The 15,952-nt window shown below is 37.8% G+C and overlaps 1 protein-coding gene across 2 annotated transcripts; it reads right to left on the reverse strand.

Moving 5' to 3' along the window:
- Positions 1 to 147: 147 nt before the first annotated feature.
- On the reverse strand, positions 148 to 15,763 carry LOC114531596 (histone-lysine N-methyltransferase E(z)-like). 2 transcript variants are annotated; one of them, XM_028553207.1, is made up of 20 exons: positions 15,519 to 15,763; positions 14,479 to 14,610; positions 13,962 to 14,078; positions 13,626 to 13,752; positions 13,412 to 13,516; positions 13,102 to 13,213; positions 12,823 to 12,891; positions 12,038 to 12,167; positions 7,960 to 8,019; positions 7,557 to 7,697; positions 6,966 to 7,060; positions 6,787 to 6,827; positions 6,462 to 6,587; positions 5,606 to 5,781; positions 4,275 to 4,370; positions 3,624 to 3,705; positions 2,924 to 3,004; positions 2,751 to 2,835; positions 2,029 to 2,109; positions 148 to 778 (listed from the first exon to the last, which is right to left on the reverse strand). In XM_028553207.1, the coding sequence occupies exons 1-19, from the start codon at positions 15,606 to 15,608 to the stop codon at positions 2,043 to 2,045; spliced, it is 1,932 nt and encodes a 643-aa protein (XP_028409008.1). In that variant the 5' UTR covers positions 15,609 to 15,763; the 3' UTR covers positions 148 to 778; positions 2,029 to 2,042. The 2 variants fall into 2 exon arrangements, with proteins under 2 accessions (XP_028409008.1, XP_028409007.1); XM_028553206.1 differs by lacking the exon at positions 148 to 778 and having other exon boundaries at positions 895 to 2,109.
- Positions 15,764 to 15,952: the final 189 nt, after the last annotated feature.

Raw genomic sequence — 15,952 nt, forward strand, 5'->3', positions numbered from 1 at the left:
GAACACACTAAATGATACTGTACTTATAAATTAAAACTATATTGCATTTAATATTCTTGACATCAATAAGTAAATTATACTTGTACCAACAAACTAATTTACTTATATTGCATTTATTAATAATTACGGTATGAATTGATGATAATGCAATATATTTAACTATATTTTGATTGAAAAGTTTTTATTCATATTTTCCAGGACAATTCCTTTAACGACAAGAATGCTACACTTATAATATTACACTTGCAAATTTTGCTCCGATATTTTTCTTTTGATCGATGTGAACAAGTGAATTAATAGTTATATAACAAAGAGTAGGTTATATAACATTTATTTGCGACAAGGCAGTAATAAATGAAAACTTTTTTACGAAAACTGTCGTCTTTCACTTATTTTTTCGATTAACTATGAAAGATTATGCTTTACAGAGACACTGAAACGGATTGCGTGTACAACGGTTGTTACCATGGTTGCAAAGACACGACAGCGTTTAATGGTATAAAAATAGTGTTTGAAAAGAAAGGTAAAATAAATTACTGTTATTAGCGATAAGTTTAATGATTATTTACATTATCAATGCATGGGGTTCTCCGGCATGGCTCAAGCGACTTATCAGAAGGACTTAAAGTCAAGCGACGCCAAGATAAACCCGATCTTAGGTTCAAAACATATCTCACTCTATATTGACGGATAAGTTGTAAAATCTTTGAACGTATTGGGCATGCGTTGACTTCATTTAAACTCCTCGTTGTTCTGCTTATCTGCACGAAAAGAATGCCTTTCGGGATGAACACAAAATATTTCCTTCATTAAGGAATATACAAAACATCAATCAAGAACTATGAAGTATCTCTTTTTACACACAGCTTATTCAATTAAGAAATAAGGTTGTATCTTGAAAACTGTAAAACTTGACATTTGAGCGAAAGGAGAGCGTTTCAGCTTGCATGCAAATTTCAGATGTTGTGACCATGGAATAGCCAATAAAACTTGACCATTTCAGACCATGCGATTTGAAATGGGGTTTATTTGCATACAAGCTGAAAAGGTCTATTGTAACCTATTTTGCTTGTTTATAAGTACTTTTACTAATTAAGCCGATGAACTTAGAAAATTGCCTTTTTCTAAGGTCGGCATTTTGCTGACCCTTAATAAGACACAAGACAAAAAACCTCAGCTTTTCACTGAAAGGTTTAAGTCAGGCGGTCTTTCATTTATAAACTCTCCTCGAAAACCTCTCATATTGTTGTTATATTGTGCAGCATTGCAGAAACACTGAGATAATTGCCACTTACAACTTCTTACATAATGCTATGTACGCCCAGACAAACGGTGTGAATATAAGTTCCTGAAATATTGAATGCCAATCTGCGAAATATAGCCTATTGACGTCATTGGCGGCAATTATGGTCAAATTCTCATACCGATGCGAACATAAACTTTCGAAAATATTGAATGACAGTCTGCGAACCCTAGCCGATTGACGTCATCACCAGCATTTATGGTAAACGTGAAGAAATTTTATGTATAAAAAAATGCGATGCACTTCACAGTTTCTAGGAAACGTGTATAACAATTAGCCGCGTGAAGTTGCCTTTATTTTCCCATTAATTACATGTGTAACATTTATAGTGCAGAAATACTGTCTACAATCGCAATATATCAAAAGCGACTTCCGACAAATTGGTAGAATATTATCTATATACAAACACACAGATGTACTTGAGACTAGGTAACGTGTACCAGAATGCATGGACCGCGCGAAAATGCCTTTCATTTTGCGCTATCTTAATAAAGTCGTTGAAAGCGCATGGGATTTTACGGCTTCTGGTCAGTCATGCCTGTGCTAATGTTCTCTAAGACGGTTTGTCTGCCATCGTAATGTGACGTAAGGTGCACATTTCCTAGATTAGGGTGTCATTGTCTATACTACACACAGTGTCCACGCACAAAAGAGAGAATTCGCACAGCATACACATGCAGTCAGCCCCATGCATCTGCTCTGTGTTCGAACATATCAAAGGATACGAATATCTATCTCTTTATCGCAATGCAACGTCAACATCTCGCTCAATACTCACAAACTTGAGAGCATCCATTGCGCTGTATCTGAAAAAACACATAAAAAACAAATCAAAGAGATTGCATCATTCTACATAACCTGCACTAGGCTTCGAGCTGAACGCATCGGAGTTTCTTTAGGGTGAAAATCAAAACACTTTCGACGTTCATATCGGGAGAAACTGAATAAAATGCCCGATAACGCATTCAAATTTTTCACTCGCGTGAATTGGGAATTCCTTGCCATTTGCCATCATCACTGATATTAAGGAGAAAAAAAGTTAAGGACTTTAAATCACTTATGTATAACTTTAGGGAGTTCAAGGTCTGCATGATTCGGTAACTTCAAATAGTTTTGTTCCAATGCTGTTAACTGGATCCTTTTGAACCAATTTGAAACTGTGTTTATGAAATGCATGCATGGATGTAGATTTAATTATAAATTTTTGAACTTCGTCAGGAATTTTTGAATTTCCGAGAATATTATATTTGCGAATATTTGTGTGTGTGAAAGGTTGTTGACACCAACTGCAATGAGAAAAGTAGGCAAATATTTGCAAGGGACCGATTAATCTCCTGCAAGTGAAAATCGCCACAAACTGTTTTGACGAAGTGCCACTGGATGGCACGAAGTTGCCCCTTTCTAGTTTCTGAAACAAAAAATATCTTGGAAGGTTGCTATGGGCTACCTGTAGTCAAAGAATAGTTCATCTCCAGTTTCGATGTATCTTTTTGCAAATATCCCAATACGATGATCACCGTTCACCATCATTACTACACGTAAATATAAATATCACGTTATGTGAAAAATAAACGCATTACAAATTTAAGAATTCAAAGAGCATGATCACAAGGTTAATACCTTTTGCATAGCAGTTAGGATTGATAGAGTGGTTTGCAAAGCGCATCTTGTTCCCTTTTCTAGTTGCGTCAACCACGTGGTCTGTGATATGGAGGATATACTTTAATATTATATACACAAGCGCTGGATATGAGCTGATGTGCAATCTGATTGGCTCTCCACTAGACAGCTAATATCTGTCTGGTGGAGAAACGTAAACAAAATGGCGGCAGGATTTGGGGCGTATAAAACTGTTAAGTATACAGTTCTGAATTTAAAGTTTAAACCGCAACCAATTCTAATGGACGGCAATGAAAGGCGGCTTGAAGGAGTGGTCGTGCTTTACTCAAACAGGTAAAAATACTATATTTCTTAAATTGTCATCCCACTTCACTTTAGGTTTTTTTTTGTCTGAAAACACGTTGGAAATGCATGAAAATTGCTGAATTAAAAACTTAAAAGTATTAATCAAAAACTGTGGCCACACCCAAACACAAACGGCCACGCCAACAGAAATATGCGACCCCACCCAAAAACAGTGACCACGCCCGAAAATATGTGACCACGCCCGAAAATTATTTTAGACCATCACTCTTGAAATTCTGGCTAACACCTTGACTACAACACAATTTCTATAGAACGTTAGCTGGCGTAATGAAACGATTGTTAAATCGCCAAAGGTCGTCTGAAATTCATCCAACTAGTTAGGTTCCTTACGTACCGTTATTTAGATTGAAAAGAAAGCTGCACATGTATTTATCGTAGACCTTTCCACGTCTGTCTGCTTCGTCCTGGGATATCATCTTGCCATAATTGAGAGAAGAATACTGTACTTAATTTTTAGCGTTTTTACAGAATTTGCAGTCGTGAAAAAAGTAAGACCGAACAAAGTCGTTATCATTATTAATAGAATATTAATATTGGGGTAGAATCACTTGAGTTCATTCGAGAATTGTTCACTTACAATATATGAAAACATAAATAGATATATATCACACCAAAGGTGCTGTACATTATGCAATTTTCTTACAACTTGCAGTGCAATGACAATTTTGAATGATGTTAATTTTCAAAGAGTGCTCGATATGCAAAGAAAACGTTAGCAGATCGTAAGAAATGTTCGTATTGGACAACTTCAGATACCTCAGGAGTAGAATTGCATTGCAAATTGCAAGGAAAGTGGCATAGTCACAGTTGTAACACTGCCTTAAATATAGTTAAAAATTTGTAAAATAGTATATCAATCATGAAAAATGATCAAATTCATCATTCAAAAGTTCATCGAATTAACATTCACATTGTAGAATCTTCAGAGGTAATATTTTTTTTGCTATTTTCCTTACGTTGCATCAGCAAATGTTAGCTCACTTACCTCTCCACAATATTCTCCAATCAACTCGTTTTTCTGACAGGAATCCTTGATGAACACTCCCCAGCCTGCAACATCTGACGGCGCAAAATACATGTGCTGAAATGACAAGACAAAAAACTTCTTACTTCACTAGATCAGAAAACTCTTTGTCATTATCACATTTACAGTTCACAGCGGCTAAGCAACGGGACTGAAAGTTATTGGCTATGGAACAGGACAAAAACTTGCATAGAAAAAACTTTTGAGGTGATTTCACAAGTAAACTTTATTCCTTTCAACTTCTGCATCCGTAGCAGATAATCCCAAACTAAGCTAGCGAATTGCTATGGCCCTATTTGTAGTTCTGTAATAGTTTATTTTAATGAGGGAAACTTCGAAGGGCATATAATAGAGGCGACTCACACGAGTTAAAGCCTACTGCATGATCTCACACGAGTATGTATTGCAGTCACCCTTACCGCAGGCCAGGCCTGCTGATACGGGTAGTGTTAATTTGCGGGCTTGAAAACTGGAAAGCATTGTCACGTAGGAACAAACTATGAGTTCATAGTCTAGGGATGCAATTTTCCCGCTAATTTGAAAAACCTAACGAGAATTGCACTCTTAAAAAAGTGCACTTCGTGACTTCAAGGGTAACAGGTGTCACGTGTAATATAGCGCATACTGTCGTAAACATCATGGCTCTAGGGCATATAGTTGAATGATAGCAGTTAGTTCAGTAATAGCATACTGGCAATGACTTGCCGTTTGATGAAATGATTAAATGAAAACAATTTACAGCATACGCACGCACATCCGATCCGTAAATAGCAAAACTTAATTAAAACTGGTCGGGAATTGAACAATATTCTTCACAAAATACATACACGAAACTACGTCACACGAATACGAAACGCCTACACTCATAAAAATCACAAAAACAACGGCACGCGAGAAAAGCTAATCCGGCTATTTTTGTCTTAATCTTTTCTAATTTAAATCACCTTTAATCATTTGAATAATCTTTGTATAACGTCAAAAACATATATAGCGATATATGCACGAGATTGGCTGTAATTTATAGCACATGGCACAAAAAAAGTCCTAAAACTGGAGAACACCCATTAAACGTCGTTATTTTGTTCAAGCAAAAGTTGAAATAAAACAAAATTGCTTTTAAGTGCCTTCCAGAACCCCCTCCCAAAACCCCCTCCCAAAACCCCCTCCCAAAACCCCCTCCCAAAAACCCCCGCCAAGAAGCCCCTTCAAGAACCCCCTCCCAAACACCCCTCCAAGAAGTCCTCCCAAAATCCGCTCTAAAATTCCGCTCCCAACCCCCCTCCTGCATATACCTTTCTATCCCCACGCTGCAAGCCGACATTCTTACAACACATCGCGTCGCTGGAGAAGTTGTCCGCTCCACACGTGTGACAGAGATCTGGGTCACACTCACGCACGGCCAGGAAGCATGGGCACTGCTTGGTCACGCACTGTGCTTTGCATCGGCACCCGGGAAACCTGTTTTGACCTAAAAAAAAACAAAAACGAATTAAACTTTCGATTGCAAAATACCTAGCCAAAAAGGCTTTCGCAAAACCATACCATATAAACAATATCGACGCCATTTCAGCTGATCTGAGTATAAAAATCAATCAGTCAGAAGCCAGATGATCGACAAAACGGAATTATCATTTCTTTCATTTCATAATTCATACGACTTCGGCACTGGAAAATCTCAAGTAATGCTATTATTTTTATGCTGAAATATGTTTTTAAGGGATAACGGAAGAACAGGGCCAAATAACTTCAGGCGCATGGTAACTCGACGCGAGATTGTCTCAGATTAACACGGGTTATTAAGCGAAATATCTTCAAATGTCGTTTCCCTTTCCACGAACCACGAGAAATTTTCTCATTTAAATATCATTTTTAGACTTCACAAAAAACAACCTTATTCGTTGAAGCTAGGGTTTAAAGCCTGTTTTCTACTAGGCGAATTTATTCTTGATATCTGTAATCCAGCGATCTGATTGCTTTGCTAAAAAATTCGCCGCGAAAAAGTAGAATCGCTTCCTACTTTTCATCTGTTCACCCGAATAAATTCGGCAAGTGGAGCTAGTGGAATTATGACTGAAAAATTGTGTTTGTTGCATGGCGATAGAACTAGATTAATAAACAATACGCCAGGTTGTTGTAAATATGACTCACAATCAGGACTGCATTGACAGAACTTTTCGCAGAAGTTCTGAGTGGCGATACAGATGCAAGACTGATCACATGCTTGTCCAGGATGGTCACATGGTACATAGTTGTACACGTGATTGTTTGTGCTGTCTAAAAATCGAAAAAAGACAGATCGGTCAGCGCGTCATGTTTGAAAGGTCGATGCGACATTCTTCCAAAGTTTCCCAAAGATTTACCCTTCCATGCATGAAGAAATGAGTGTCGCTTTGAAATGAGTATGTTTTCTTATTTTCATAAAAAACATGATAAAATAATTAAAACTCAATGAAAAAGGATCTGGAACTGTTACCTTTTTTCAACTGGATCTTCCTGCAGTGCAAGGACCATAGCCTGGAATTATAGAGGAACATATTTCGCTGTTATTAATAGGTTTGTCAGTGCCAGGTTACCAAACAAAGGTTGATAACTAGTCAAAGAAAGTCAACCTCCCCTCTCCCTCCTCCCAGCATAGAGAAGTTGCTGAAATACCTGTGTTTTCTTTTTTTCTTTGCTTTTTGATTCGCATCTTCGAACTCGGGGACTGGATCCTCGTCCTGCCCATCATGCAACGAGTGCTGGTAAACCTGAAAGCAAGTCTATCGTTTTATTCAAGAAGCAAACTAAATGTTTTTAACCTTAATACAAAGATACTGTTTACAACTACATATCCAGTGCATAATAATCATAATATTCAGTTGACTCATTCAAGAGAGATGTAAGCATGTTATTTAATTTTGACTTATACACTGTTTAAGTAACGGGCTTTTAACTAGTTTTTTATACAACCAGCCCCAGTTGTATAAAAGACTAGTTAACTTTTAACTGTAGTTAAGGACAGAATTGGCCAAACAGAGTTAACTAGCCGGATTTAACTATGCAAAATGTAGAGGTTCAAAGGGTCTTAATTTCGAGTGGAATTATACACACTTCAAATTCAAGCCAGGAACAGTTGATGGACAAATGAGTCAACTATCGGTCCTCCGGCAGGAATCGAACCTACGCTCTTGCGATGCCGGTGCAATGCTCTTGTCACTGAGTGGACAGTGAACACAACCCAGAGTAACAAAAGCACTTTTTTACCTCTTCACATGACTTAGTCTTGATCAATTTCGCAAGTGTGCAGAAATTACTTTGATAGATGGGTTTAAGAACACGATACAGCGAGCTCTCGGCCCCATTCCACGAGACGACGTCGCTGCTCGAACGACGCTTCTTACTGTCCTGAAAACGGCGGGAAAACAACAAAACTGTGACAAGGAAGCAACACAGTTGAATTTCGTTTTAGACCAATCAGCAAGTTTCAAATGAAACCAACATTAAGAGATGATTTTCCACGTATTTTATCGACGTAATATTTGTATTTTGTAAACATCTCGATACATGCAAAGAAAAAAAGTTTTTTCTTTCAGAAAGAGACGGTAGATTGCTTTGGTGAACTAGCATTTCTAAACTTATCTGATATGTTCATCTGATATGTTTATACCTTGGTATGCATGAAGCAATTTTCACCGCAAGGGTTTGACTCTTGAAGATCATCAGGGCTCTATACAAGAAAAACGAAAACAAAAACACATATACATCTGTTGCTAAATATTGACTAAATTTCTTGCTTTTAGAACTTTCGAAAATAACCCTGAACCTCACGAGTCAAGTGCAAAGATGCGGAACGTTCTTCTCAACATATTCTCAAAGAAGAACGGTTTATTTTGACCAATAAATGTGAAAATAAGCTGTAACACTAAAACCAGGCTCCAGGGCAACTCTGCGCGCAGCTCGTGGGAGCGAAACCTGAAATTTCATTTAAGTTGGTTCTGGATTGAGAACCATAAAACTGTGACGTAATTTATCGAAAGGATCTATTTAAAATTTAAATCGCTACGATCATTTGCATTTTGAATCACTATCACTCTAAAGAAATAAAATTGCTCGCATGATAATTAGACCAATTTCATTTCAAGAACTAAAAACGAACAGGACGAGTTCAAAGTTTATAAATATCTAAACGTATATCGCACGATTTTATATGATTGTATTTTGCTTTCATTCTGAGATATTTCTAAGCAGCCGCGTTCAATTCCACGTAAGTCGTCTTCCAAGAACACCACCCGCTGTTCACACAAAGATATTTATCATAATAATACCACAATCACCATTTCGTTTCATTTCCATCGAGAAGAGCTGAAGCATATTCTTTACAGAAAGTCATCAATGTACAGAAGTCATAAGAACTGACATATGATGAAAGAATAACTTCAAGAGATGCAAAGAAGGACGCACTATATTAGGATGAAGTCAAACGGTTCAAGCGATGAAGATAGATATGGATTTTACAACAGGAGGAAATTGAAAGTGTACATATACGAAAGTGAGTTGAAGAAAATCAAGAATTGGGTGTTAATGCATAAGAACATTGAGACGGGAGGTGATTTGTTTGGCCTGTGGATCGATTCGCATACAGCTGTCGTTCAGTTTGTACTGGGTCCAGGAAAGGACTGCAGACGCCACACGACCTCGTTCTTTCAAGATCTGCAGTATTTAGCGACGGCTGGAGATTACCTTACCAAAAAACACGGCCTTTGCAACATCGGACAGTGGCATTCGCATCATCAACTGAGTCTGAACGAGCCGAGCGGTGGCGACGAAAGCACAGTTTGGGGGAATATGCCAAATCTTGGTCTCAGCAGATACATCGTTTGCATCGCGAATATTTCTGCGAAACGAAACTACTACGATGCCAGCGTGAACTGCTTCCTGTTTGAGGTAGACAAGCATAAAGAAAGGCTGCCTGTTTTGAAAGGGGAATTTCAAATGCTCGAGCAATCGAGCCCGGTGGCGAAGCATTGCGAAGTTGCAGCTGAGATTTCTGATGGAGCCGAATGGGTTCCTCGCCAACCAGCCCCAAATCTCGAAGATCGTATTGAGCGTATATTGTTATATCTTTGGTTAATGTTGACTAAATTTTGTACCGTTAAAAAACTTGCTATCATAACGGTCATAACAATCTTGTTTCTCATTATAATCGCTGCTGCATTTGGCGATCATGAGTCTAAAGAATAAGGACTTTGTTTCCGAGAATAAATATATTTAACCCTGTCATAATATACTCTTGAGGATTATCTAACGATAGTAGTCATAGCACATTTGGACTTGTCTGCTGTTCATAGCTCTAAAGATTTGCTTTCGGAGCTAAATTTATGCCTTTAAAAACTGAAAATGTGCTGGCCAAGGATATAATAAACGATGAAGGCGAGAGAACTCAGAGAAGGACTAATGAATAAAAGGCACAGGAAAATTCCCGCGGAAAATTCTGTCAAGTGGAAAAAAGCGTGATATATAAAAACACTACCGTAAATCCGTAATATAATATTTTTGACCTCTGGGTCGATTGCTTAACTCTGTGCATTTTACAATACTCCTGTCGACTTGAAATTTCTCTTAAAAACTATAGCACTGTATGTAAAATTTAGATCAAATAAAGCAATGGTATGCATTCTGTGCACGAGTTATGAAAACCGACCAAAATGACAACGATTAGTATTTACGAACCAGTAATTAAACAAACAGTATCGTTCATTCGCTCTCATATCACACTTGCTAAAACGGTTGTGATTCAAAGCGTTTCACACGCATGACCGCGCGACTATCACATGCATGCATTTTAAATTGGCTGAATTATTTCCACTTGTGGATTCAAACTTCATTTCAAACAAACCAGTTTCCAAATACATCAAGGATATCCGCACAAACAACGCTCAAAACACGTACTGTGTTATAGAAAGTTCTCACAAACTCCCCTTTAATAAATGAATGTTGCATTACGCCATCCTTCTGTGAAATCTTCAAGCGACCTAATTCCATGTAAATCAACTTCCTGGAAGCGGTGACCACCAACATGATTGTGTCTCGGGTTACTTTTATATTCAAGAATGACTTTCGCTTTGGAGCAGTCAATGGAGGAATAGAAGTCGTATTCAAGTTTCTTTTTTTTCCTGAAACGCTTTCAAAGAACGAGCCTTTTCAGGACAAGAGTTCACGGAAAGATCACATTAGAGTATACAAGGGCACGCTGCAATACGGAGGATGGAATCCCTCAGGTATTGAACAAGAAAGGTTTCGATTTGCTAATCTGAATTCAGGAACAATAAACAAGAGTTCGAACACGAGGGTTGTAGCACACTGTATTTTCGAGCGGCAAGAGCAGAACGTGTAGTTTCGGTGAATTAAACTCGATTAGATTATACATGTCCAAGGGAAATAATAAGCCTAACAAAAAACGGGGGAAACAAGGAATAGGTAAATTTAAGGATCAAGAAATGGCCAGCACAGCCGAGTATACGCTTCTCAATACGGAAGAATCGAGCAGCGAAGATGAATATAGAAGCAGGATGAAAGATGGTAGAAAATTGAAAGTCTACATATACGAAAGCGAGTTGAATAAAATCAAGAATTGGGTGTTGTTGTATAAGAACATTGAGACGGGGGGTGATTTGTTTGGCCTGTGGATCGATCCACACACAGCTGTCGTTCAGTTTGTACTGGGTCCAGGAAAGGACTGCAGACGCCACACGACCTCGTTCTTTCAAGATCTGCAGTATTTAGCGACGGCTGGAGGTTACCTAACTAAGAAACACGGCCTTTGCAACATCGGACAGTGGCATTCGCATCATCAACTGCGTCTGAACGAGCCGAGCGGTGGAGATGAAAGCACAGTTTGGGGGAATATGCCCAATCTTGGTCTCAGCAGATACATCGTTTGCATCGCGAATATCACCAAATCCAAGGGAAACGTTTACGATGCTGGCGTGAACTGCTTTCTGTTTCAGCTGGATGAGCAACGGGGAAAGTTGCCCGTGTTGAAGGGGGAATTTGAGAAGATGGGAAACGCAAGCCCGGTCACAGAGCATTTGGAGGATGCGATGGAAATAGCTGAAGGTGCTGAACCACCTCCAGAAGAGGAAGATGAAGATGAAACGACAGAGTCTAGTTGTTCGCGTTTCTTCTCCAATGTTTGGTTGAGCTTTTGGAAAATAATTACTAGTCCTACCTTTAGAAACCTCGCAATTATTGCAGGCATCGCCGTGCCGATCATTGTGGTCGGTATTGTGTTTACTGTCATAGACAGAGAAAAGTGAGACGAAGACTGAAGAGAACTGTTTAGAAAAACATTGTACTTCAGAACTCGGACGTTCGATGCTGTAAATGAGTGAAGGGTGTTAAAATGAAGAGTTCTTATAATCAAACTAAATAAATATATGTAACTCGCGATAGCCGGCGTGCATGGTTTGTGTAGGAGTGTAGAAATCCTGGGCGGGACGGTGGGGCAATTTCTTCAACAATAAAAGCGATGTAAAAAGCCTTTTTGTTCACGTTTTTCCTAAAAACCCTTTGAAAGATCCCTCTGGGATCCTTTAGCGTCAATATTACAGCAAATTATTTGCCTGTTTTAGATGTTTAAAGACATTTGCCCGGTGTAAAAAGTGCCTCCTCCCAAAGCCGCCAGACCGCACAGCTTCCTGGTGAGCTGAGCCTATGAAATACAGTATCTTCAAAAGAGACCTCACCTTGCGTCTGACTTGTGTTGGTAGTGGCTTCCAGGCGTGGAGAACGCAATCATATTTGAAACATCTTCGGCAGAACAGCATATGAAATGAATGCATCGTCTGTTCTCTTGAAGCAGACTGCGCCTCTTCACTAGAAGAGAAGAAGTATTATTTCATCTTTTAAAACATAAATTTCAATTTTGAACGTACCACCATTCAAAAAAGGGAGGGAAAAGCTACTTAAAGATACTTTTGTCATAGCCACATAGGTGATATCACATTTACGGTAAGGACGGCCTTCCCTAAATCTTAAAATAATATACGTATTTCAAAAAGGCTTCGCAGCCCAGGCCTTTCCCACATTCTTTTTAAAAACATCGGCCTAGTTAGGTTTTAACCTTGTTCGATATGGAAACAAACTGACCTTCAAATTTCTGGAACATTAACATTTTAAGACCTAACGAATCGCACGCACTTTGGAAACTTATTACGTCTATTTAACAATTAGTCGCGAGGTGATTACAAGATTACAAGCCTATATTCACTGAGCTGAAGGCGAAGTGGATATTAAGGCTTGTAATCACCGAGCCTAATTGTTTTAGTATAAATTTCGATGTGTTCACAAATAATATAGTCAACATCATTTCATAAAAATTTATAATTCAAATTTCTTAGTTGAAATCCAACAACAAAAAGCTATAGTCACCGACCAGAGACTATCACTTCAGAGACAGTGAATCTTGACCAATCAGAATACAGGAAGACCAATAGTCACCTCAAAATTTATACTAAATATGGTTATTTACCTGTCTATATTTGGTGTGCATTGTTGAGGGGCTCCACCACCAGTCAACCGTTGTTTTATTTCCTTGTACCTGGTGAGATATTGAGGACTTTTACTGATCTACTTTAGAATACATCTATGCACAGTCAATAGTTCAAAGGCAGATGATTCTTCTGGGAGGAAAACCATACTCCGAAAAACAACATCTTGTGAATATAAGATTTGAGTTTTAAAACAAACAAACAAGTTCATGGTGATGATGTGTACATTCACACCAACATTCTCTTGTTTGCTTTCATACCTTGTTTGGATGTCTTCCAATGTCCAACCTTTTCCAGGGCAGAGATTTAAAATAACTTGAAATATTTCATCTGCAGGCATACCATTGCTATTTAACTCCACCATACAAGAGCCTATTAAGACAAACATAAGTTTTTAAGACACTCCAAAACAAAAATGAGGCAGCATTACATATCAACTGTCTATAAGAGTGTGTTCTCTGTTAACATAAACCCCATAATGTCCAAAGTTGGATAGGGGAAATAATCACAGACCAAAAATGCAAAAGAAGATAAAATTATGGATAATTAACAATGAACACTGAAACTAACTTTTTTGTTCCAAATTTTCACCACTCAAAGTTTTATCCTCAGATTTGGTGAGATTATTGATTATTTCATACAGCATATCATCCGTTAAGCTACCATCATCAATTACTAGAGCAGTACAAAAGAAATTATGAAGAAATAAATTTTACATCCACTATAGTTACATTAGGTTGTTTCAAGGTATCTTGATCCGTCATTAATCGGTACATTCAATTACCATGATCGGGAGTTCTGTGCACTTTGCCATCATAATTTTTAATCAATTCTTCAATAAACGTGCCATCCTGATCGAGAACTTCCTCCCCCATGTATGGTATGTTGTGTAACACTGTTTCGTCTTCAACCTATGCAAGTAAAAGCACTCAATCGATTCAATTTAATAATAAAAAGCAGCCTAAAGATGCAATCATCTCCAATACTTTGGTTTGCAGACACATCATCTCTGAATACTTTGGTTTGAAACAAAGGTTTGCAATTAGATAGCATACGAGATAGATAGTTTAGATAGTTTGCAATTACTCTTAAACAGCAGAAAAGCATTACATATAATTACCATGTAGTTATGTTGCAAAGAAACCCATGTAAAAAATGGTGGAATTGGAGAGACAGAATACAGCACTCTTAGACAAGTGTATTGAGGAGGGAAGGTCCCGCCAGACTTGACACATGCCTGCAAAAAAGAAGTGTTTCATGTGTTTATCGTTCATAAACCTACAGGAATAATGATTATTGTTGTGGTACTGTATGGTGATTACACATTGACTACCATGAATACCACGTAGAGAATATAATGAAGCTTAGTTTCAATTTTGTCCATGCTTGATGCAAATACAACAAATGGCAGATCTAAAAGAGTTTTATCATATCTTTGCAATCAGTTACAACAGATTTTAATACACCACACAAAAGGCTAGATAAACTTAGACTATTTCACATCATCCACTTGTCACTGCAGGCTGAAGTAAGGTAACCAACATAAGGGGAATTGCTCGAAGTTGGTATAACCATCCAGTATCAATGCAACCTGAACTGAACCTGAAGTCTCTATAAACCTCAAATTTCTCACAAACCTTTCTTGTAGTTTGCATGTGCCCAGTGATAGGAGCAAAGCTAACAGATTTATATTCCTTTGCTTTCTTCTGGAGTTCTGCAAGTTTTTCAAGTTGATCTTTGATTTTGAATCGGTTTGCAGAAAAACTGGCCTAAAAACAATTCTCATAAGTTTAGTTTATTGCACAAAGCAAGAACATAATAAATGAAAGATGATTAAATTGCAGGTGCCCAATCTCTGGTAGGGTAACTATAGGTATAGATTTACAATACATAGATTGGTTTATCGCATACATTTTGACTTATAAACAAGTGCACAGTAATATGTGTATGCATAAAAATATCACATCTTTTAACAAGTCTGTAAACAAGTTGCATTTGCACTGCTTGTCCCTTAAGCTGTTGATGAGTATGGGAGAACTCGTAAACAAGTTGTAACAATATTCTTGTAAGTTTGCATGGTGACATCAAAAAAGTAAATTAGACCTAGGTCAAACCTTGCTCTTCTCATGTCCAGAACTTAATGCAAATGAGCTCAAGCAAAGACTTTAATTCATTTGCATTAGCTTTGGTCCATGAAAAGAGCAATGTTCAACCTAGGCTTTAGCTTGTAGGAAGTTGTAACAAACTTGTTGAATCAAGACATTTTGTGACGCTGGTAAAAACCTGATCTAACAATATCGCTACAATCTTGTGTTGCAACATTATTATATCATAGCTTTATCAGACTTGTCAAAACAATCTTGTAACAAGTCTGATAATGCGTTTTTGCGTGTGTAGTGTAAAAACACCACACGCGTTTTGGCGTTTTGGCCGCCTGTGATGCAATTGACTGTAAACAATTATCCTAACACACAAGAAAATAATCTTACATCTCTTAATTTTCACTTCTTTCATTTTTGCCGCGCTAAAACCGTAAACCCTTCATTTTTGGTGAAAAAAACATGAACTATAGTCCAACACTCGCACAACATGAAATTTAATTCTCCCGCGGCAAACGGACACGTGCAAGTTACCTTACACAACATTCTGCAAGTTAGAAATATGACATGTTTCCTACCTTAACTTCTTCGTCTGCTTCCCGCTTTTTTACTTCTTTAAGACGACAGTATTCATCCTCCACTGCCTTAGTTAAAAGCTCAATATCCATCGTTATTTTCAATGATTTGAAATAGAAAATGTACAATTTTAAAATGTAATTCTCCGCTTGAAATATTTGCTCTCGGACATTCAGAGAGCTCAGAGCTTCCGATTACCTGCGAACAGGCTGTGCCGGATATGGTCGTGGTTTGCTCGGACTCGGACGGCAAACAAAAAGCATCCTAAAAAAGTGGTTTATTTCCTAGCTTGACAACTTTTTCAAATTTTTACTTTGAGAAATTTGTTAGCTTACTAAAAGTTATTAAATTGAGGCATATAATTCTGTGTTTTTAAAATATTATACTTGTTTCCCTAAATTTGTCTTGATTTTGGTTTCCCGAAGTTGGTCCGAAG

The sequence above is a fragment of the Dendronephthya gigantea genome, unplaced genomic scaffold (genome assembly GCF_004324835.1).
Source record: "Dendronephthya gigantea isolate DGI-Jeju-01 unplaced genomic scaffold, DenGig_1.0 000073F, whole genome shotgun sequence".
NCBI classification, from domain to species: domain Eukaryota; kingdom Metazoa; phylum Cnidaria; class Anthozoa; order Malacalcyonacea; family Nephtheidae; genus Dendronephthya; species Dendronephthya gigantea.